The 24,044-nt window shown below is 42.0% G+C and overlaps 1 protein-coding gene across 1 annotated transcript; it reads right to left on the bottom strand.

Annotated features, from left to right (window-relative positions):
- Window positions 1-22,477, bottom strand: TRIM36 (tripartite motif containing 36). Its single transcript, XM_066181407.1, has 10 exons — window positions 22,391-22,477; window positions 21,189-21,423; window positions 13,583-13,908; window positions 10,139-10,285; window positions 9,021-9,116; window positions 7,895-8,148; window positions 7,177-7,301; window positions 6,102-6,395; window positions 5,466-5,763; window positions 1-1,135 (listed from the first exon to the last, which is right to left on the bottom strand). Exons 1-10 carry the CDS (start codon window positions 22,415-22,417, stop codon window positions 781-783), a joined length of 2,157 nt encoding a protein of 718 aa, XP_066037504.1. The 5' UTR covers window positions 22,418-22,477; the 3' UTR covers window positions 1-780.
- Between the last annotated feature and the right edge of the window lie 1,567 nt (window positions 22,478-24,044).

Here is a 24,044-nt window from a genome sequence, read left to right as displayed (position 1 = left end):
ATACCAGGTACTATTATTCACACATGCAAAAATTTCTAATTTTTGACTCCAGATTCTGACATTTAAGGTACAATTGCACTTTCTTTTAGATAGCTTATAGTAAAAGCCTGGAAGAATAAAGAAACCTACCATTATGCCACCAACTATATGACACAAAGTGTCATAATTTGAGTTTTAACTTACAATCACATTAAAGGTATAAACATGCAATCAGATTCAAGTTTACCTTCATCATTCCAAGTATAACTTAAACATTCAACACCATTTCTAATTTCTTCCTCTTTTATTTTTTTTATATGCTATTTTGTCCTGAAAGGCCCAGCTGGTGCTCAGGGATTAGCTGGAAAGCATTTGACCCCACAAAGGCATTCAGGCAGATTTCTTAAAAGGAGAATGGCAATCACACACTGTCAGCTTTGACTTCATTAAATACAAAACTGACTATGTAAGGATTTAAGTTAAATAAAAGGCAGACTTCTACCCTGAAGAGTAAGTTTTGGTTGCTAGTCCTGAAAAGTAAATTTTGGTTGCTAGTCAGACTTTTTCCCTGCTTCCCCCAGGAAAATAAGTCTGTAGAGAACAGCATTGCACAGATCACAGGAAAGGCAGGAGAATTCCTCTGGTGCAGGAAGTGCCTGGAGCATTTATTTTAAAAAACAACAGGCCAGAGGCTTGTGAGCAACACAAGGTAGAATATAATTTATCAGGACTAAAAGCTAAAGTAGAATTCTTCTGCTTTCATTTCCTGTTTCAGAACAGCAAGAGGAAGAGATTACTGCACTAGATGTCATTGTGGTACTCCCTGTACTTGGTTGTGACAGCTTCCTCAAGATGCACTGCTGCACCGCCCATTAAAGCAAATGCTGGGTACATTAAGCCAGAACAATCCACCTCACATTCATAGAGGCACTTCATACAGCCCGCATCGTAAAACCCTACCCTGCCTCTGTCACAGTCAAGGCAAATGCCCAAGCATGATGGCAGGGGAAGGATTCTGCTTGCTGGATCCTTGGGAGCAGCAGGTGCAGCAGGGATAAAGAACTTCTTCATGCCTAAAGTGACCAGTGTGCAAGGCTGCGATGAGTCAAAGAAGGCATCTTCACTCCCACTGTCATGACCACTGTCTTGCTCGTATCTGAAACAGAAAAAAATATGTTCTTTTGTCAAATGCTGAAGTGGGATCAGTGATGTGAACTGGAGAAAACATTTCTGTAAGAGAGACAACACCACATGATCACCCAAGAAAAACTTGGGTGGCTAAAAAATCATAGAATCATAGAATATCCTAACTTAGAAGGAAATCACAAAAATCATCAAAGTCCAAGTCCTGGCCCTGCACAGGACAACTGTAAGAGTTACACCATGTGCCTGAGAGCATTGTCCATATGCCTCTTAAGCTCTGGCAGGTTGGTGCTGTAACCACTTCCCCAGGGAGCCTGCTCCAGTGTCCAACCACCCTCTGGGTGAAAAACCTTTTCCTAATATCCAGCCTAAGCTGCCCATGACACAGTTTTATGTCATTGCCTCCTTCTGTCAATGGCCACCAAAGAAAAGAAATCAGTGTCTGCCTCTCTGCTCCTCTCAATTCCCTCTTCCCCAGGCTGTGCAAACCAAGTGACTTCAGTCACTCCTTATAAGGCTTTCCCTCCAGACTCTTCAAAATCTTCATGGCCCTCCTTTGGACACTCTCTAACAGCTCAATGTCTTTTTTGTATTGTAGCATCCAAAACTGCCCCCAGCACCTGAGGTGAGGCCAACCCAGCTCAGAACAGAGCAGGACAATCCCCTCCCTTGCCTGGCTGTGATGCTGAGCCTGATGCCCCCCAGGACAGGGTTGGCCCTCCTGGCTGCCAGGGGCACTGCTAGATCATGTTCAACTTGCTATTGAACAGGACACCCAGGGCCCCTTCTAGAACACTGCTTTCCAGCCTCTCCTTTCCCCATCTGTCTGTACATCCAGGGTTGCCCCATCCCAGGTGCAGAATCCAGCATTTGCCCTTGTTGAATTTCATACAGTTGGGGCCTGCCCAGTCCTCTCATTTGTCAAGGTCTCTCTTCAGGACCTCCCTGCCCTGGAGGGAGTTAACAGCTCCTCCCAGTTTTGTATCATCTGCAAACTTGCTTAGTAACCCTTCCAGTCCTGTGTCCAAGCCGTTTATGCAGATGAAGAGCACAGAGCTGAGGATAGAGCCCTGTGAAATCCCACTAGTGACAGGTCACCAGTCTGATGTCACTCCATTCACTGTAACCCTTTGTGCCTGACCCCTGAGCCAGTTTCTAACCTCTTGCATGGCATTTTCATCCAGCTGAACACTAGATATTTTATCCAGTAAAAGAGACGGTATTGAAAGCTCTGACGAAATCCATGAAGATTACATCCACTGGTCTCCACTAGGGACATCCAGTAGTGACAGATCACCAGTCTGGTGTCACCCCATTCACCATAACCCTTTGTGCCTGACCCCTGATCCAGTTGCTTACCCATCACACGATGTGTTTATCCAGCCATGTGCTGAATAGTTTGACAAGAGGAATCCTGGGAGAGACAGCATCAAAAAACTTTACTGAAATCAAAAGAGATTACACCAACTGGCTTCCCTTTGTCAGCTCAGTGGGTTACCTTTGTAAGAAAAGTAAGCTTTTCAAGCAGGACTTTCCCCTCGTGACTGCATTGTCCTTCAGCTGTTGTTCAGTAATTCCCAGAAAAATCTTCTCCATAAATTTACCAGTCACTGAAGTGAGACTGATAGGCCTGTAGTTATCAGGGTCATCTTTCTTGCCAGTCTTGAAAACAGGGACAACATTTGCCAGCTTCCAATTGACTGGCACCTCCAAAGACCATTGAAACATCAGAGAGGTTTCACAGTGACATCAGCCAGCTCCCTAGGATGAATCCCATTAAGCCCCACAGACTTACGGGGGTTCAGTTGCAACAGCAAATCCTGCACTAATTTGGTATTGGCTGGGAGTTTATAATTCTCACCGTCGTGGTCCTGAAGTTCTAGGACCCCCCAAAGCCCACCACTGGTGTTGAAAACCAAATAAAGCATTAAACATACCTGTCTTGTCTCTGTCCCTCTTAGTGAGGTGACCATACTCCTCTGTAACAGGCCAATGATATTTCTGACTGCCTTTTGCTATTAATGTGTTTTTAAAAAACTTTTTATTGTTCCCCACAGTTCTGGCCAGCTTCAACTCCAGTTGGGCTTTGGCCACACGAATTTTCTCCCTCAAACGTCAAGCAGCATCTCTTTATTTCTCCCACATTGCCCAACCTTGCTTCTATTGGCCATATCCTTTTTTTTCCCTTTCTTTCTTTTTTTTCTTTTTTTTTTGCCTTAGCTCTAGAAAAACTCTGGTCACCCAAGCCACCGTTCTGTCTCACCTGCTTGACTTCTGACATTTTGGAATTGCCTGCTCCTGAGCCCTTAGGAGGTGATGCTTAAAAAGTGACCAGCACTGATGGACCTCAGCACCTTCAATAGTGATCTCCCAGGGGACTTTACTGACTAGAACCCTGAGCAGCCCTGAAGTTTGTTCTCCTCATGTCCAGAGTTGAAGTTTTGCTGGCACTTTTCCTCCTGAGAACAGAGATTTTAAACTTAATCGCTTTGCGGTTGCTGTGGCCAAGACAGCCACTCATCCCCACTTTGCTCAAGAGATCCTCTCTGTTGACAAGGAAAGAATCAAGAAGGGCACCTTTCCCAGCTGGCTCCCTTAGTACTCATACCAAGAAGTTGCCATCCATGTGTTTTAGGACTCTTCTGGACCTGTTTGTATCATCTGTGTAGTGCTCCCAGATACCATCTGGCCAAGCTGAAGTGCCCAACAGAGACAAGGGTGGTTGATTCAGAGATATTCCTTAGTTCCTTAAGGAATAATTCATCAGCATCCTCATCTTGGCATTGTGGCCTGTAGAAGATTCCCACAATGACATCCCCTTTGTTTGTCCCTTAATCCTTACCCAGAGGGTCTCAACTGCAGCACTGCTAATTGCAGGCTCCATACACATTCCAGACATTATGTTACAGATAGTGCCACTCCCACCTCATTTGTCCTGCCTGTCCCTCCGAAGAGCCTCTAACCAACAGAGCACTCCAGTCACAGCACTCATCCCACCAGGCTTTGCTTACACCAGTGATACATACTTAAGCCAGGAAGAAAGATGCATTTAGTAGGTGAAGCAGACTCACTTGTGTTACTTCAAACAATTAATAACAGCTGAACTCCAATAAGGACAAGACCACAGAAGGCTTTACTAAGGAGTGGATGTATCTAAATGTACTTATGCTAGGCAAAAATTAATGAAACTACAGGTACAGTAAATTAGTTAACTTGAGAAGTAACTTAGCAAGTATGACCAATCCTTACATACTAGAACATGTCCTGTGAGTTTTCCATGATGCTGCTATGTTGTAGTATCCGTAAAATTCACAAAACAAAAGGTACTGTTTTAGTGGTTTAAGTTTGGGGGCTTTTTTAAAAGTGCTCTGTCTGAAGACTTCTCTGACAGTTTCCCAGCTGGTTACTGAAGAATCTGCAGACATATTTGGTCAGTCTACATGCTTCCTCCACCTCTGTCCTCAGATAAAGACACATGGAGAAGCATACAATCCTTCAGTACAGACATTCCCTACATAAGATTTCAGTTTTGGGATGCTTGTGGGGGTAGTTGTTTCTGTGTCAGCTAAAATTTTGCAGATATCTGTGTGGAGAAGGAAAAAGAAATCAGCAAATTTAGATCTAATTTCTCACTCTGCAAATGGCTTCATCTGGCCTTAAGCAGCTCAGGATTGCACTGACACATTTCCCGCATGTTATACAGGAGGAAGCCAAATATTTGTTAAATTCAGAAAAGGAGTCCCCAGGAGATAGCCTCCCTGCCTGCAGTTCCTATACACATCCAGGCTTGCTACAACTGTACTTGTGAGATGGCAATCTTTTTACTGGTTTGTCCACTGTACTTTGGCTTGTGCTCAGTAGCACTCCAATACAGTTATGTAAATGTGTAGCCTGGGGTAAGCCAGTGACTTGGAAGCCACTGTGACACAGCTACTGCAAAAACATACAAATATGTTCAGTAAACACTGTACCTCTGAAAGCCTGCCAAACCTTGTATGTTAAGGGAATTAAGGCAGAGTCTTACTACTGATAATTAAGCATTGCTTTAATCTTAAAACTTACACTCATTTTTAACCTTCTTGCTTTAACTGACATTCCTTGGCATCTACAGGAACGTGACTTCTTTCTCAAAAAGAAAGAAAATAGGACTCTGGATAGTAAGGACATCTTTCTGCTAATATTAAGGGACGAATGGGACAACCTGCTTACACCATATCTCTCAAATTTTTCACTGGTTAGGTTCACCTTGCATACTAACTGAGACCACACCTGCTCTAAATTTACTTTTTAAAAAGCCATCTCCTTATGTCAAACATGCATTAAAGTAAGAGTATGCAATTTACCTTGGACTGTTCACATCATGGGTATTGTGGAACAATTTCTGTATCTTGCTGCTAGGAACAACTCCCACTTTCACCAGGTATGAATAGGCTTCCACACTAAAAGCCCAGAAGTGCTTCCCTTTGGCAATCCCAGTGTCACCAATGATGTAATCCAGGGTTGTGTAGCATCCAACCTGCAAGCGCTCAGATCCCAAAAGCAAAGGAAATCCAGCCCTACTTTCCACAGAGGTTCTTCTTGGGTTCAGCTGAAGATGTTCATAGTTGTACCCACATTTGTCATCGAAAAGAAAACTGAAAACTGAAAAACAGTATCCCAAAAAAATTCTTCTTAGTTATGTATTTGGTCTTCTGTACTTATAAGCTAAATTTTAAGTCCTACTGGCATTAGAATTTGTCACTTTTAAAGGCTACCAGGAATACCAAGCAAGCTAACAGTGTCTGTATGTTACCTACTTAATCTCTAACAGTGTTTCTAAACATTTATGGAACTGGTAACAGTTTCAGTAGGAGACATCTGGCATTGACTGGAAACTACTTTCAGCTCTTAAAAAAATCACAGTCATAGACTATCCTGAACTAGAAAAAAAGCCCAGAAATCAAAGTCCAAGTCCTGACAGACATAAGAAAACCCCATACCTGGAGCTGGAGGAGTACGCATAATAACTTCTCTGCTCCAAGAGCTACAGATGGACCCTTTGTATCCTCGAACTCTAAATGCATAGCTGCTGTCATTATCAAGATCAGACAATACTTTGCTCTTGCCACAGACTTCAGTCTTCTGCCATGTCACACTCTCCTCTTCTTTATTAAGTTTATGATACTCAAGAACATAGATATCAGCTGATTCTGTCTTCCCAGGGCATTCCCAGCTGATCAGAGCTTTGTTGTACATTCTGCTCTGCTCTTCATTAATTTCTGGTATTTCTAGACCTGGAACACATGAGGGAAAAAAACCTCAGAAATTTACATACATTTTGTTTTGGAGTTAACCATATAACCAGTCCTGGGTAACCCAAAATGTTACTGTACTCCACATCTATCTGCGCTCCTGTGAGATTTCAGCCATTTTGTAACTTGGGACTATTACTGTTATTTTTGGCCTGATGCTATTTTGGTTTTTAGTAAATTGTTATTTTTTCACTTCTATCTACTCATATTTGTTTTTCCCTATTGATGGAAAGGGATTGGTTAAAACTATATGAGGAGGAAACTCACTTTAAAGCATCCACCTCTTAAAACTGTCTTAAACCAAGATATAAGCCCTTTGTTGAGCTATAGCACTTTTAAAGGGGGGAATCTGACTCAGTTAAAAGGAGTAGATGAGGATGGTTCTCTGTTCATACACTTAAATAAATCCCCTATTTTCTGTTTTTACTCTGAAAGGCTTGAACCTTTTTTTGCTGGCAGCTTTAAAAACTATTATTTTCTGTCATGCAATAAAAAGCATTTAGAAAGACTTGAGTGCGATGTAACTACAGTATTTTGGAAGGCAATGCAAGCTAGTACTGAAGGCAATGCCATCTTAGCTTCTTTATAAAAGCTGAAACTATCATTGCTGCCAGGTAATGCTTTCTGAATTGTGAAGACAAGAAGGAACAATGCAAGTCACAACACTGAGCTCTGCAACTGCTGCCCTGTGCAAGTTCGGCCTTTCTGCAGAGAAGCCCTTAAAGCTAAAACTTGAGAAAGACCTAATGCTCTCAGATTTTACCATTGGAATGGAAGGACAAGTCACCAAGAATATCTTCTTCCTTAGCAGTGTCCACCACAAAGTCTTCAAAAGTGGTTTCAGCTGCTGGCCTAAAGCTCCTCAGAGACTCAGTAGCTTTTTGGATTCTAAAAAAACAGAAGTGGGATGGCACAAGAGAAAAAAAGGCAATTAAAGTTGGACAGTACCTAAAGTAAAAATGATGGATTTTGCTTAAAAAAAAAAAGTTTTCTCCTTCCATGTTGATGCTTTTACTGATGTCTCCCAGAAATTTCTCTCTCTCTAGAAAGATTCTCAAACGCAAAATTTAAAGACCTTTTGTAGATCAGTGTAAAGATAATGAACAGGTAGTCATTCAGTTGGCAAAGCATTTAAACAATTTGGAGAACTATGTTCAAAGAACAAAACTGATGTGAGCCAGTAGAGAACACAAAGAGCTTAAAGCCAGAAGAGACCTTTTAGATTAACTTGCAAATACCTGATAAAATCTCTGAGACAAGGAATTTGTCAGGGAGCTAAACTGACTACCCTTCCACTGCCATCCCACTGAACAAGAATAGGCATATAGGACAAGAGCACTAGTCTCCAGAGTGTTGTTTCCTAATGCACACTCTAATACAGGAATTCCAACTGAACATGACCACTACCATCACCCAAGAATAAAATTGCACGGACATCCTGGAACAGTACCTGAACCTCAAACAGAAGATATTTAAGATACCTGACATGAAGTTGTTTTGCTGTTTGAACGAAACAGGAGGGATCAGTTTCTTTAAGCACTTCTTGAGCATATCCTACAAGGCCATTATTTTCCAGGAGCCCTTGGTATTCTTCCACTTGTGTTTGCAATTTTTTCAACCTTATATTCTTAGAAGTTTCAATTGCCCTAAGAGCTGCAGATTTCTTCTCTTCCAGGACATGATATAATTTCTCAAAACTCTGAGATGCTTCTTGTTTAGCCCTTTCACTGTTGCACTAGGAGCAAACAAAAGACATTTCAGACAGATTCTATATTGTTGTGGCTCTGTACAGAAACATACTTAAGGTTGTTCAAGACATCACAGTAATCTAGTCATCCATTTGACAGACAAGACTAATGAGCTTTGTTATGCTATTCAGCACCAAAAATGAGAACAGCACACCACCCAAGCTAGTCAGCATTTGCTGTCTTTAACAGAGAATGAAAAGAGGAGAGTACTCCTCTGATTACACCTTGAGTTATGCATTACATTTTTCTAGATAGCTCACAAAAGAGCACTGTAAAAACATGTCAGTCTCTGAAGTCTTCCTGCCCAAGAGCTACATGCTCTTCCACCTTCCCTAATCACCCTGAACTGAGGACGCAGCCCAGCTTCTCTGAACATAGTGCCACCCCTGACTACTGCCCGGGATAAAAGGAACTGCAAAACACAGAGGCAATCTGTAATCAAGATACACCAGACCAGGAGCTTCTGCAATTTCTGCCTTGATATTTTTCAGCTTGTATGTGACTCTTCTGCAGGGAGATTTTTCCCTCAATTCTGACTTTCTCAAGGCAGCTTAAATAGTGCACCATCATAAATACACAAATGCCCTATGTTTAACCCACTTTGGTTAAGGCATCAAGTAAGTTTTATTTCATTTAAATTTACAGCAGCACCCAAAAATGAACTTCCCTCTGTCTACTTCCTATACTGGCAGGACTAGGTCTTACCGTGTGTGATTCAGTACTACAACAAACTGTTCAAAAATTGTTTTACTACTTTACTGAAAAACCCAAAGTTTGAAACACTTCACTGAAAACAGTTTTGATTCCTTCCTGTGTCTGTGCAAAGGCCAATCCCAGACAACTTGCAAGCCACTCTTACCTCTGTTTCTTTCAGCAGCAGATCCAGCTGTGTGATGTGAGATTTCACTTGGCTCTCCTTACTGATGAGGTACTCAATATCTTTTGAAAGTTTCTCCTGTTGAAGTAAAACAGCAAGAATAGGGCATTCCACACAAAGTGACAACCAGCACAAAGTTTATCAAGCCACAAGGACAACAGCGTGATGCCAGTTATGAGCAGCAGTCCTGTGGAGAATTGTTTGGTGACCTGGAGTGACTGCAAAGCAACTGTGAGCAAAACTGGTGGCACAGGCTCTAGGGATCAGAGGTAACTGTCAGTTGGCTCCCAATCAAGCAGGAATTGCCCTCTCTTAGACTGGGAAAAAGAGGCTTCAGGACATTAAAATTACAGAAGGGAGTTGATAGTTATTAACCCATTTGTAGTAAGAGTTGCTAGAAAAATGAGTAGTTCAAATCACAGATTTGTCCCTGTGCTTCCTTAGCTGCAAGAGTTAGCGGCTGTACAGGAAAAGCCTTGCCAACTGGTGAGGAGGCCAAAGACCACAAGGCAGGCTAATCTGGTCTTTTCTTTTCCTTTTTTTTTCCTCCTGACAGCAAGAGAGGAAAAAAAGGAAGAAGAGAAAGTAGGTGCCGTCTTTAATAACAAATTGATGTTCGTAAGTTTTCTCTGTTGTGCTTTGCTTAGGAAATTAACAACTATGCAGCTTCAGAAACATAAAGATACATACAAAGATATCAACAGATACTTCAGATGCAAATTTTTCAGAAGTGCTTCTCCAGTATCCTCTACCACTAGCTATAAGATACCTGAACACTTATATTAAAAAAAGTTGATTGTAAAGTTGATTAACTGCCTAGACCTTCTCCACTGTCTGTACTGCTGTACAATTAGCTGAAATAAAATGAAAGCATATTTCAAGTGTTATGTTTCAAGCATCATAGCAAGCAGAGTTTAGTTTCTAAAATGTACCCTACATCACATTAATATATACATCAACCAGTGTTGCACAACAACAGGTCTCAAGACTAGTGCAGGGCCTCCTAAATACACATTCTGGCTTCTATCCAGTGGGAGTTTGCCCTCACATCAAAAGTATTCTTCCCCTTATTAAGGCCAGGTCCAAATATTTTCTTTTACCTTAAGGGTTTTGTAGGCAGTGCTCATGGTTGTTACTCTATGGTTTGCATGACCTCCACCCAGTTTGCAAAGATGACAAACAGGCCTTCTGCAGATTTCACAGTACATGTTTACTCTCTCCATTTCATGTTCTGGACACATCAAAATCTGTGGGGAAAAAAGGGAAAGGAGCAGAGACAATACAGTGTACTTCCAAAAATGGAGGCTCTCAACAAAAAATCGAAACAATCAACCCAAAGCAGCATGTGATTTCATCAATGAACTTTTTATAGTCAGTTTATCTTCGACCTTTTATATTTGTCAATGCCATTGAAAGTGAGCAGATGAACACACACAGTTTCACAAGGTTTACAGTAAGTAAACCTCTAGCAGTGTCTGTGTAGCCTCCATATAGCAATCAATCTTTTGCTAAACCCTACCCATGTTGTTTGCAATGCCTCCAGCACCCTACACTCCTGCTCAGAGGTGTAAATGCAATATATAACACACCCAGCTTGTTAGTCTTAACCATGCTCATGCCAGCGTCTCTTGCAATGAACAGCTTCAAGAGCTATGAACAGTTTCTTAAAGCAAGAGCTGACATAACACTGTAGCAATTTAAGTCTAAACTAGATTTTGATAAGTCACATAGCTATTGCTCTTGGAGCAACACAGTGCAGCCAACACCATCAGCTACAGTCATTTTAAAGGCAAAACACTCCAGTGTTTCAATCTTCCTGCCTGACTCCAGTTTCAAGCTGTTCACACTGAGTCCTACTTCCAGGATTAGCTCAAATAGCATTGCGAGAAAGCCGGTGCTTGCTAAAAATCATCTTTCAAAAGCTGAACTTGTTGAAGTAAGTGCTCAAAGAGTTAAAAAAAGTTCCGCTCAACTCCAGGCTCAGGGAACAGATTAAATCATATAAAGCGCGTGTGTGTGTGTGTGTGTGTGTGTGTGTGTGTGTGTGTGTGTGTGTGTGTGCGCATGTGTGTGTTGGTTTAAAAAAAACAAACAATGCTTGCTTTGCCTCATTCTAGAGCACTGAAAGACAACATTTGGATCATCTATTCCACAGAAGGTACCAAATAGGAGCTTTTGAGGAAGTTTTCCAGTTTCAATATGCCCCCACACAAGAAACGTCAGAAAAACAGAAAATTGTGAGCAGCACAAATATGGATAGAATAAGCTAAAACCTGAAACAAGCTTTCAAGTCTCAAATGTTGTCTTGGGCTATGGTGAAAAGCCCAAAATTACCAGTCTCACCAGCACCCTAAGACTATTATTAAGCCAAATATGCAATTAGCAATCCCATTTGGATTGACTACTGGATTTGGAAGGAAATAAAAAAGGGAAAAAAGGAAGCTGCCAAAAAAATCAGCTGTGCAGGCAAACATCTCCAAAAAACTACATTCATTCAGTTAGTCTGTGGAAATAATTGTTCCACAGCAGTGTATAGCCACACCTCACAGAAAATCCATATATTTCTTCAACTCCTCATATAAGCAAGAATTACAGCCTGCAAGCAAGAGACAGCAGAGGTCAGCAGACTGCTCGGTCTTCTCTCAAAATTCAAGAACCATCAGCCCATTATGTATTGCTCCCATCCCCAGCACACATGCTACAAAGTGCTCTCCAGCTTGGTTGTAAATTAAAGTGGTGACTGAAGATATTTTTTAGGAAATCAACAAATACTTCATGCTTTTAGCTCAGGTCTTAAAAGTGCAGTGCAATGAAAAATGCACTTTTCCTTCTTTATATTAAGCTCAAACAGTTATCAGAAAAGTTTCTATAAAAGCACAGTTAGGATCAGCTTACCACTGCTGGAAAGTTTTAAAAAAAGTAGATGTATCTAAAGTGAACTACACGATGCTTTTCTCCTTTTTTCCCCTCTTCCTGTCTTCATATATAATTAGAAATGCTAAATCCCACATAGGCACACACACTCAATACATCAGCATCAGAATAATCTAAACCACTTCACCACATTTTGCTCTGCTTCAAGAGAATTCAACTACTGACTTAATCCTTAATTCAGTCTGCATGCAGTATCACACCATAGGGCACTTTTAGGAGTCCACAGGGATCATAAGATGCCTTTGGTATTTTCAAATAGCAATGTTGCAGCTGTGAGGATTTAGATGCCATAGAAGAGAAGTTTTTAAGGAGCTGTATAGCATTTTAAAGCAAGAGCTAGAAGACAGTATGCGAACTTTCACCTTTCTCATTTATCCAATAGAGGGACATTTCACACAATGTGTGTGCAAGCACATTTGAAGGCATTTGAAGCACGTGCTCACTCTTAACTGGAATTAATGTTTTAGATTCAAGGAAAACACTACCAAGTGAACTTCTTGATAAGCCAGCTTGCTAACTTTAGATGCTCAATTTTTTCCAGTCTCAGAAGGAAGGTACATCAGCAGTCAAGAGCTTCTTACACATTGCACAATAATCAAATTTACCTAATTTAATCATAATTAATCAGGACTCCTTGACTATCAGCATTTCAGGCATCTGTGGGACTTCCAGCAAGGATGCACAGGCACACAGCATGTGCTGGAACATTTAGAGCCATTATTGTGGTCCCTGGTTAGCAAGATGGCATCTGTGATATGTAATATCTGTGATGTAACAAATTCAATACGGGCCTGCCACATACTGCACCGCAATCAGCACGAGACGCAAAGGTAGTGGCATTTTGTTATCACTGTTTTGTCTGAATGCAGCAACAGCAGCACCGGTGTATAAAGTAGAAATTTTGCCATAATATTTTTATCTTTTCTGCAAGAGATAAAAAAATTATGGTGTAATAACAATGGAGACCTTGACTCCAACTTTTGCTCCTGTTAGATGCAAGGAAGGAGAGAAAGAAGATGCTTGGTGATGGATCAAGTTCAAGCACAAAGCATCCAAAAGGGATGTGCCCAAAGGGGACATGGAAGAGGACAGGTGTGTCAGGGTTTTTAAGTCTATCACACACAGGCATCCTCCCTAGTCAGTCCCATTCTAGATCCTGAAGAGCAACGTGCCAATAACACCAAGGGTGTGGATTCAATCCCTGCATGAACCATTCACTTAAAAGCTGGACTTGATGATCCTTGTGGGTCCCTTCCAACTTAGAATATTCTGTGATCTCTTTTCATTAAACCTTTAAAAAAAAAAAAAAAAAAAAAAAAAAAAAAAAAAAAAAAAAAAGAAGACAGACTCAAATCACAAGTAACACAATCCATTCCACAAAGTAAAAAAACCCTATTTTTACAGGACCGTTTAAGTATGTTCTCAATGTCCTGTTCAATAACAGCCACCTGACCATCAGCAAGGAGCAAAAGCTTGTGGTTCACTCAATAATTAACAACAATAGTCAATAAAGCAGTCATGGTCCTAAAAAGCAACCATCATTGCACAGATCTGTCTGCAGCTACGTGAGAATGCTGCAACCTGAATTCTATCAGGTACAGTACACTTACCTTGGGTCTGAAGTTGGTGGTTGGTCCTACATATTCATGCTGGGCTTTCACAGTTCCCCAAGGATGGTATATTTTGAAACATTCATTGCAATAGCTTGCACTGCAGTCCATGCAGCTCTTTGTGGACTCCTGAGGTGGAGGCTTGCAGAAATCACACATAATTGCAATGGCTGCCCTGGCTGCCTGTCTGTATCTTTCCACAATGGTTTCCAAAGTGAAGTTGCGAAATAAGCCATTGATGCCACGCTCTCCGAGATCAATATCCCGCTGGCAACTTGGACAAGGAACCAGAGTTGATCTAGGAGTCAGTGAATTGCGTTTTCTGCCTGTGTAGACACCAAAACCCAATTTAGGATGAGCATAAACCAAGCTGGTTTAGATTTCAGAAGAAGCACAGGAATTTACGAACCAATTCCAGACTGTAGCACATTGTCCAAACCAGTACCACACTAATTCATATGCAGTCTGCCAAGCCAAAGAATACAAATGGCCTGACAAGGTAGTGTCATGGCTGACTCCAAGGGACATTACAAACTACTACTCTAAATTTCTATTTTATGTGAAGATAAATTTAGCTGTTCCAATTCCATCTTCTTTATCTAGTTTTGGATGCACTCAAGCTGTAACCTTTTGAAACAATAAACACAAAACCTCATGGAAGCCAAGTAGTTTTAGACTAACTGGTTACCTATATAGAGAGCAACAGCTTCTTAATATATTGAAGTAAATGATCTTACTCCCAGACCAACAGAAATATATTGCCAACCTTGAGTTCCCTGAAGTTTGCTTTGGCTGTGTACAAACTTACTTTACTCATCCCAAGAGGTATCATTAAAAAAACAGGAAAATGAGGGAACAGTATGGCATCTCAGCCAAACCATTTAGTCAAAAAATGCTGAGGCTGACTTGACCCCTCCTGAAAGGCCTCAATAAAGGAGGGCTGCTAAATAAGCCCCATACACCAAAGAGGAATCTGAGGTAGTTATACCTGAGAGGTTATTCTACCCTGAACTGAAGAACTACAGATCTCCACAAGGATCTGTTAAATAGCATATATCTATCTTTATTAATTTCTAAAGGGGGAGCTGTAGAGAAGCTGCATTCCTACCAAACAGCTACACACAAATGTCCCCCTCTCTCCAAAATAAAATCACAGGCTCAAGAAAAGCCAGTAACTTAAGAAGCCTTTTGAGTCTGCTATGGAGATGGCTCACACAGAGTCAGAGGTTATTCACAAGGTAATATTCCGGAGGTTATCAAACCAGGAGTGCATCCCACCTCACTCACGAACCCACAGGCTGCAACTACCAGAAAGAATCCTTCATGTATTTAAAAAGCAGGCTAAGCTAGTCTTTAGGCTTCACTTGTATCCTCCCAGCTTGCCTTTACAAAGAAACAAAAAACTCCATCTTCTGTAGTGCTGGTGCATTGTTTTAAGATCTCTTTGAGAGCACTGCATATTGGTATAACTAACTTTCCTGATTTCATCTGGGTTAGAGATAATTTTCTTAGTAGCTCTTACAGTGCTGTGGTTTGGATTCAGTATAAGGTTATTACATACCGATGTTTTGGCTGTTGCTAAGTAGTGCTTACCCCAAATCCAAGACTTTCCTATTTTCCATGCTTCACCAGAGAGCAGGTGCATGAAAAGCAAGGATGGAGAACAACCAGGACAGCTGACCCAAACGGCCAAAGGGGTACTCCAAACCATAGAAGGTCAAGTCCAGGAGATAAACTAGGGGCAGTCAGGTGTGACAGGGTGGGCACTGGGTGAAAAATTGTATTGTGCATCACTTATTTCTCTTGGATTTTACCACTCTCTCTCTTTTGTATTACTTTTTTTTATTATTATTATCCCTCCAATATATACTCCAGTACACAATTAACTCTATTCCAGCTGAAACCAGAACATTAAAAATTTTTTAAATGTAGGTATGACTTAAAGATGAATTCTTAGTGTTGAAATTGGCTCTTCTTCCAAAAGAGAAATTTGTTCTTCTTTGTATTTAACCAATGTTTTCCCATCAAAAATGCTAATGCTTTATTGCTTTCTGAAGTGTCCTGTGCTGCTACCCAAAATACACTTGCCTTAGGCTGCTCTCCTGTTGCTCCTCCACCTAACAATCCAAAACTTCCATTCCTATCATGCCCTTTCCATTCGCTTCAAACAAAACACCAAACCAATACTCCTGTAAGGAATCAGTACCTCTAAATATCTTTGAAATTTGACCTGTGGTAGTTATGCGTGACTGTCAGCTAAGAGGTCACAATCAGAGCATGGATAAGTGTGCATGCACTGACAATCTCCCACCCAGCATGGTTGCATGCCTTTCTGTGAGTTCTGAGCAGAACAACTAGGCTGCATTTACGGAACAGGATGGGTGACACAAGGCACAGATATGCAACTCTCTGCCTAAGGGAGCAGAGATTTTTGTCTGATTTCACATTTTTTAGTACTTACTTGAAGTGAATTAATTACTGCACATCCTGCAGTACCTATGACTTGGCATACACAGCAACACACACATGCAAGGCACAGCAACAACAGTGAAACACAAACTGTACTTCCAGTGTATGCTCCAAGCTAGTACTGCACACAGGAACAGAGGAATCTTCTACACAGACTTCTACAATGTCCTAGACAAAAAGATTACTTCACATGCAGTGCCATGCAGACAACAGCTACAAAAGGTGACCTAGAATACACACATTTGCTGAAACTAACAAAATAAACATACATTGCGGCATATACTGGGACTGCCTACAAGTAGTATGCTAGAGCAGAGAGCAAATAATGACAAAGCAAGATAGCAAGGAAAAAAAAAACATGGTGCAGTGGTCAAGTTTAAAAATACAATCTGAAATTCATATTCTTTGCAATGGAGGCCTTTCATTCTGCCTGTGGTGGACCGAAATGAGACTGTCATCATGAGCCATGCTCTGAAAAGACTGGTGACATTGTTTATGGAAAGCAATCCAGTATCAAGGAAGTCCTGCACACCTTCAGATGTCTCATCCCTTTTCATTGATAGCACTCCAAGAGTCTAGGCTGGGGGTTTTTTTCTTCTTTTAAATTCTGAAAATTTATTTGCTAAGCTCCTTGGCGTGCTCTGCCATTTTATTACTCGAAAATAAGGAAATACATTCTCTTTTTGCCTTGTGAGTGTTAAAATATTAACACTTTTGTTTGCTTTCTGCTTAAAGGATTTCTACACTCATATCTTAAGAAGAAAGCACTGATGAAGTGATAATTACTTTGGACACTGTCTTTCCTGTCTGTATTGGATCCAATTTGCTGAAACTAAATTCTGGTTATATTAAAAAAAAAATCCAAACAAACAAAAAGCACTCATGAAAAACAAAAGAGCAACAAACCGCTTGGGTTTTGTAGACAAATTTAGACGGCAGCTCAGAGAAACCTGGTTCCTACCCACACTCTTTTACACTTTGCCAATTCAGTTTACAACAAGCAAATATGTATTTAGTGAACTATTAGAAATCATCACATGAAATTTTCTACTGCGATTTGTAAACTGATTGCTCCACTTGCAATAAGTTACTCAATCAGTTGCAAAAAAAAAAAAAAAAAAAATCACAACATATACTCATGCTCAGACTCACAAAAATTACCATACAGATTGCAAAGACTCAAGTCAAGGAGCAATCTTAAGTATGTCTTTTAAAGACAATGTTTAAATGTCATCTTCCCAAGGAGAGGTACCAACATGTAAAATATTGTAAAGTCCTAGCTGCAGTGAATGGTTTGCAAAGGGATAAGACATTTTAAAGTTGTGTTTTTCAAGTAAACTGTATTACCAGAATTCTATCATTGTGGAAGACATGAACATTAAATGTGTGAAAGTTTAAGAAAAAAAGATTTAAAAGTCAACTGGATTCTCTTGAAAGGTTGGGTTTTTTTAAATAGAAATGTATACTGCCACCCCACAACGCAGTTAATGTTTCTGGATGGGTTTTTAGGGGGAAGGAAAAAGGGAAGGGGGAAAAGGGGATGGGTATATCAAAGGGAAGGGGTAAACAGGGAAAGAGGAGAGAGGGGAGAAGAGGGAGAAGGGAGGGAAAGGGGAAAGGGAAATGGGAGAGGGGAGAAGGGAGAGGGAAGAAGGGAAAGGCCCCATAAGTGAAGCCAGCAGAGCTAATATGTTACTTTCAGATACTTTGTTTTTTTCACAAAACAAAAGAGCTTTCTGCAAAAAGAGAAAACACAGCCTTCCGAGAGGTCTGATGATATCATATGGTATCTCTGTTTCATGACACTTTCAGCCTTCAACAGAGGCAATTTAAACTTCCTCTTCCCATCAGCTGCTTAGTCCTCCATTGAATGTGAAATTCAGATTTGTGTTTGACTCAGTTCACATCTTTCTTGAAGGACAACATACTCCTATGGATTGCTCATGTGTCTGCCAATACTGTAGCAACAAGGAATTTGGGGGATTTTTCTCCTGTTTTTGACCAACCATTATATATAGAAAAAAGTAATCGGTATTGAAAAAGTCAACACAGTGGCTGAGCTGCTCAGACAAGCTCAATTTCGGAAATGAGATATAATTAAAAGACTACCATTTAACTTGATCATGTCATTAGACAAACCAAATATTACAAGTCTGTAAGTGTTAAATATTTAGTTTTCCTCACATAGTCATCTGCTGTGATAAACTGTGAAATTCAGAACTACCTACTCATATCAACACGGTGTAAATTTCAATCTGTTCCTCACCAAATTAAGAGGGCTTAGATAAAATAAAGAGCCAATTTTACATTCCACTTAGAAGTGATAGCCAAACATGACCTGTAAATGTAAGGAAGAACAATCCAATAACCACACTCGGTTACCACTAAGACAGCAGTTTCATTGAAACTTGAGCATGTTAACTGAAAATTAAAAAGCAGGGGGTGGAGGAGGTGGTGTGGTGATTGCTGTGGATCTGTGTGCATTTTTGTACCCTCCAGTGTATACTCAGTCATATACACAGAAGGAAAAATATATAATCCAACCCTTAACTGAATTCCAGTCCAGTTGACCTTTAAATCAGTCTTGCACAGAATGAAAAGCTGTCCTTATAGAACTTCTTTGCTGTACCTTTGCTCACTGCAAAAGCCTTTTTGTGGACTTGACCACTGACAAAAAGCTATATGCTAACCAACAATATTTAACTCGAAATCTAAATGCTAGACTATCTCTAGCCAACACAAGAAGTGAAGCATTTCTACCTCTGCGCCCAAAAGACCTCCTCTGTGAGGCTGCAAACAATGAACAGAGAGCTGTTTAGACATCAAAAAATGAGATATGCCATTGGTTTACAATGGTTCAAATGAAAAGAATCAACTCTTTTCTCTCCTGTGGCTGTTAAACTCCTGTAGAGTTGAAAGGCAAGAATGTTTAATTTCCTAGCATATAAAACAACTGTAAAATTTAAGCAGAACGGGGAAAGGGAGAAATAAGGCATTGGAGAGGAGGGGCACAGGGAGAGATATTTCAAACATTTGCACAAGTGTCAACATAACCACATTACATGCTTTAATTACACCAACACTGTAATTACAGTAGCATTAGAGATAATGGAAGAGCAATAAGAAATAGCCTTCGTTTTCATGCTATATGCAGCAAGATTTTGTTAATTAAAAATGATTTTAAATACAATATAAGCAGAGGGGTATTTTTAAACCAACACACTGGATTTTAAGCAGCACATACACTCCATTTCAACAAGTTCTGTCCCTTTTACATTAAAATAAACTGTACTTGTAAATGCAAGCTGTGTGTGCACAACAAATACAGAACATGACCAAATACTGACCAGCTCCTTCTGGCATACCAAGAATTTAAATGCCAACCCATTTTAAAAAGATTACATTCCTTATGGAGTCATCAGGAATTCTTTAAGTGGAAAAAAAAATAAAACCCCCACACTGGGAACAAGGTATCATATGCAATTTGAAATCTCACACTAAGATCTTGACACTGACATGCTCTGCACAAGCCTCCCAGAAGTTCTAGTGGGTTTGTTATGCATGTGAGACCCCACTTTGGATGTTTTCCTTACATTTTCTCTCTTATGGAGCTGTTTTCTTGAAAATTTCCCTACAGATCACAAAGCCAATTTAGCAAGACAATGCACACTATGAGTACTTCAGATGCAAGACAACAACTGTGCAAATGTAAATTGCTTTGCTGGTACCAAACTGGTCTGAGAGCAAATATCACACTCGATATAGCAATGAAGCTATCTATAATGCCTGTAACATTAGAAACAAAGACAGTTTAATCTGAATTTAAAAATTTGTTCTTTAATGCTTCCATTTCCATATGCTTTTCATTCTACGAATCTGAACTGAGATGATAATTTTCCTGTAATGTGCATCTGCCCAACGCTCTTTGAGGTAAGAGGGGGGAAGCTCATTATTTCCAAATCTCAATCCTCTCTTGCTACTCATCAAACAGGTCTTCAGGAAAGCAATCACCTCTCTGTTTGCAGGTCAGATGAGGAGATATATTCCCACCAGTTTGCTGAGGTGGTGGCAGATCACAGTGAATTTAAAGATTAGAACTCCTGCAACAACTTGTGTACATATATCTCAGGACAGGGTGGTGGTGGCAGGGGGAGTACCAAGGACTAGTGTTTTTTTACTTAACAAACTGATTTGAAAGAGTATCAGTACTAACAATTCAGTACTAAACAGTACTAAATAGTTGTTTAAAAGAAGCTGGTGAAATTGCACATTTGATGTGTGAAACTGGGAAGGATGAACCTTAGTAACACATAATGTAAGATAGAGCTTTAGAGTTTGTCTTGTTGGTAACTCTTCCAGAGCACAGGAGAGTGTGGTTTTAAAATGAATAATTATGTCAGAAGAAAGCCTGAAAGCCAAGATGAGGTATCCTTCAAGAAGAAGTAAAGCGTGCACAAGGCACTTTCAATGCATCTGTATAAAAGTAGACCAAGTCATCCATGGATTATGAAGACTGCAAGAATCTTTTTAGCACACTACCACACAGAGCATAAGGAGTCCTAAAGCCAAGCATCCTTAAATCTTTGAGCACACCACAGTGAAGGAGGCTGTTAGGGCTGTCTGCTTACAGTCATCTGTCCTTCAAATCTGCAACTGTGCAATAATCATAACCAATGGAAAATTATTTATTGTATGCATAATGAAGTGGGCAGCACAAAAAAGCTCGCAAAGTCTACACAGGCTCAGAAGGAAGTCAGAACTACTGCACTGGGGCTGAGCAAACCAGAGCAAACCACTGGCAGGCAATGAAATCGCCAAAATCTATATCTCCATGCTACTGAACATGATGCTATTGCATCTCCATGTAACTGAAATACAGAAATAAACAAACACAATGGTTATAAAGATTTATAGAATGTCACAAAGATGAATCTATTACAGATGAAACAGAGTGCATTGTCCTTAAAAATATTGCCATTGTTCTTGACACAAAATGAACAAGAGTAGCACTATCCCTAAGTCATCTCTATAACCACATCAGGAGTACCAGGAAGACATTTTACCAATGCAGATACCATTCAGCTCAAGCCAGTTTAATAATAAAATCAAGAAAACAAGCACAAATTCTGACACATACCTGATTTATTAATCCTGTCAATTCTGTCCATGCTAGAAGCAGAGATTCTAATTCGAGGGCTACTCTGATTAGAGGATTCAGAGCCTCCATCAGCAAACGAGTCTTCAGATGCAAAAAGTATTTCTTTCACACATTTGTGACAGATATTGTGCTGGCAGGGAAGGATCAGTGGATGGGTAAACAATTCCTTGCATGCTGGGCAGATAAGCTCTCTTTCAATACACTTAATGGCAACCTTCATGATAGAAAAAGGGAGAAACAAGTGTAAGTGCAGGAAAACACAAGCCACCAAGACTTATGGCACTGCTCTATGCCACCAAACCCCAGTTCTGCAGAATAAATGCACACAGTTTTATCTGGTTTGAGGCACTTCTCTGGTTAAAACAAATCTCAATTAACATTTATGAAAGCACTGACAGCATTCATTCCAAGTGAAGTGAGCATTGCCACTAGGCAAACTCAGTTCATCTTTAGGTCATGTCTGCAATGCAGGGGAGGAAAGGAGGGGAGTAGTCTTAATTCCACTCAAGGACCTAGAGAAACGAATGCAACCATAGTTCTTAACAATAGGAGTCCATTCGTTTAGCTTGCTCGCTGGCTTATGAAGGGGGACGAGGTTAAAAAAAAAAAGAAAAAGAAATTAAGTGTCAGACTGGTTAAACAACAGGCTTTCCTGACATGCAATTCACATTTAAGGGCTGAAACTGTCTTGAATTCATTAAGGAAATAGTTCCAAGTCAGGAACTTTATTTATTTATTTGTTTGTTTGTTTACGTCTTTCATGTGTCTCACAAAGAGCCGCCTGTGGATCGGTGCGGCTCTTCAGCAATTCCGTGACCCCCGCGGCCGCCCCTGGCAGCGCGCGCCGCCAAGCACCGGGTGTCGGGCGGGCGCAGGCGGCGGCAACGGCAGCGCAGCGCCCGCTCCGCCCGGCGCCCTCGGGGAGCGCCTCCCGTCCGCGCACCGCGCCCGTCGGAGCTCCGAGCGAGCCCTGGCCGCCGTCCCAGCTGCGCCGACGGCCAGGCACGGACGAACCTGCCGGCGCACACCGGGGGTACTGACAGACTGACTGACAGACAGACCGACCGACAGGCAGGCAGGCAGGCAGGCAGGCACACACCCTTTCGCCCTCCGCAGCACAAGAAGGGGGACGACGCACTCCGCCCCGGCGGCCGCGCCCCGCCGGTTCCCCCCGCACTCACCGGGCTCTCCAGCCGATCGCTGTCCATCCCTGCGCCTCCTGGTCCTCCTCCTCCTCCTGCGCCCGGGCGCCGTCAGCCCGGGCGGGCGGCCGGGACGCAGAGTGAGCAGCGGCCGGGACGCAGAGTGAGCAGCGCCCGCGGCGGCGCCCGGCGCAAAATGGCGAGCGGGCGGCGAGCGGGCGGGCGGGCGGGCGCGGGGCAGCGCGGGCGGGGCGGAACGGCCGCGCCCGCGGCAGCAGCCGCACAGCGGAGCTGTCCAGCCGCCCCCGCCGCGCAGCTCCCCGCGGGACACCGGCTACCTCGCTGCTATTGTTTTGGTCCTTCTCTTTCGCCAAGCCGCGCCGGAAATGCCGCCCGTCGCGGCGGCAGGGAATACTGAGGGCTTCCTCGCTCAGCCCCTTCCCATTGATCACCTCCTGTGGCACCCTGTGTCATAGGACCGCTGAGTCGTAGAACAGTGTGGGTTGGAAGCGATCTTGAAGACCACAGAATCACAGAATCAATCAGGTTGGAAAAGACCTTTGAGACCATCGAGTTCAATCTTGTGCCCTACAGTCACCTTGTCAACTAGACCTTGGCACTAAGCACCACATCCAGTCTTTCCTTAAATACCTTCACCACCTCCCTGGGCTTTGAAGAAATTCTTTTGCATGTCCAACCTAAATTTCCCCTGATGCAGCTTAAGACAGTGTCCTCTCATCCTAAACATCTAATTCCAATCCCCCCCCCTCCCCCCCAGTGGCCAGAGACACCTTCCAGAATGGATTACTCAAGCCCCCTTCAACCTAGCCTTACTCCAGGGATGGAGCATCCACAACTTCTCTGGGCAGCCAGTGTCTCACCACCCTTCAGTGAAGAATTTCTTCCTATTCATGGAAATCTCTCTTCTCCATGCTCAACAGTCCCAACTCTGTCAGCCTGCCTTCACAAGAGAGGTGCTATAGCCCTCTGATCATTTTTGTGGTCCTCTTTTGGACTCACTCCAACAGATCTATGTTTGTCTTGTGCTGAGAATTGCAGAGTTGGATGCAGTACTCCAGGTGGGGTCTCACAAAAGCAGAGTAGGGGGGTATAATCACCTCCCTCAAGCTGCTGGCCGCACTTCCTTTGGTGCAGCCCAGGATACAATTGGCTCTCTGGGCTGCAAGTGCACACTGTTGCCTCATGTCCAACTTTTCATCCATGACAACCCCCAAGTCCTTCTCCTCAGGGCTGCTCTCAATGAGTTCTTCTCCTAGTCTATCCTCATGTTTGGAGTAGGCCCATTCCAGGTCCTTGCACCTGCACTTGCTGAACTCCATAAGAGTCGCATGGGCCCACTTCTTAGGTTGGTCCAGGTCCCCCAGGGTGGCATCCCTTCCTTCTTTTGTGTCAGCTGCACCACTCAGCCTTGTGCCATCTGCAGATTTGCTGAGGGTGCCCTGGGTATCACTGTCCATATCATTTATAAAGACACTGAAGAGTACCAGTCCCAAGAGAGAGCCCTGAGGAAAACCACTCATCACTGGCCTCCATCTGGACCCAGAGCCGTTGACCACAACCCTGTGGCCAATTTCTTATCCACTGAATAGTCCATCAATTAAATTCGTGTCTCTCCAATTTGCAGATAAGGATGTCATGTGGGACTGTGTCAAAGACCTTACAGAAGTCATCT

This window comes from Chamaea fasciata, unplaced genomic scaffold (assembly GCF_029207755.1).
Source record: "Chamaea fasciata isolate MVZ Bird 193981 ecotype frontalis unplaced genomic scaffold, bChaFas1.0.hap1 SCAF_4, whole genome shotgun sequence".
NCBI classification, from domain to species: domain Eukaryota; kingdom Metazoa; phylum Chordata; class Aves; order Passeriformes; family Sylviidae; genus Chamaea; species Chamaea fasciata.
This window is presented reverse-complemented; position numbering and strand designations above follow the sequence as displayed.

What these genes read in the sequence shown, in the direction of transcription:
- TRIM36 (XM_066181407.1), bottom strand. Translation starts at nt 22,417, where the DNA reads ATGGACAGCGATCGGCTGGAGAGCCCG. An exon ending in CTGCCTACAAAACCCTTAAG is followed by an intron (nt 9,117 to 10,138) that starts GTAAAAGAAAAT and finishes TTACTTCAACAG; the next exon opens with GAGAAACTTTCAAAAGATAT. An exon ending in GCGTACTCCTCCAGCTCCAG is followed by an intron (nt 5,764 to 6,101) that starts GTATGGGGTTTT and finishes ACTGTTTTTCAG; the next exon opens with TTTTCAGTTTTCTTTTCGAT.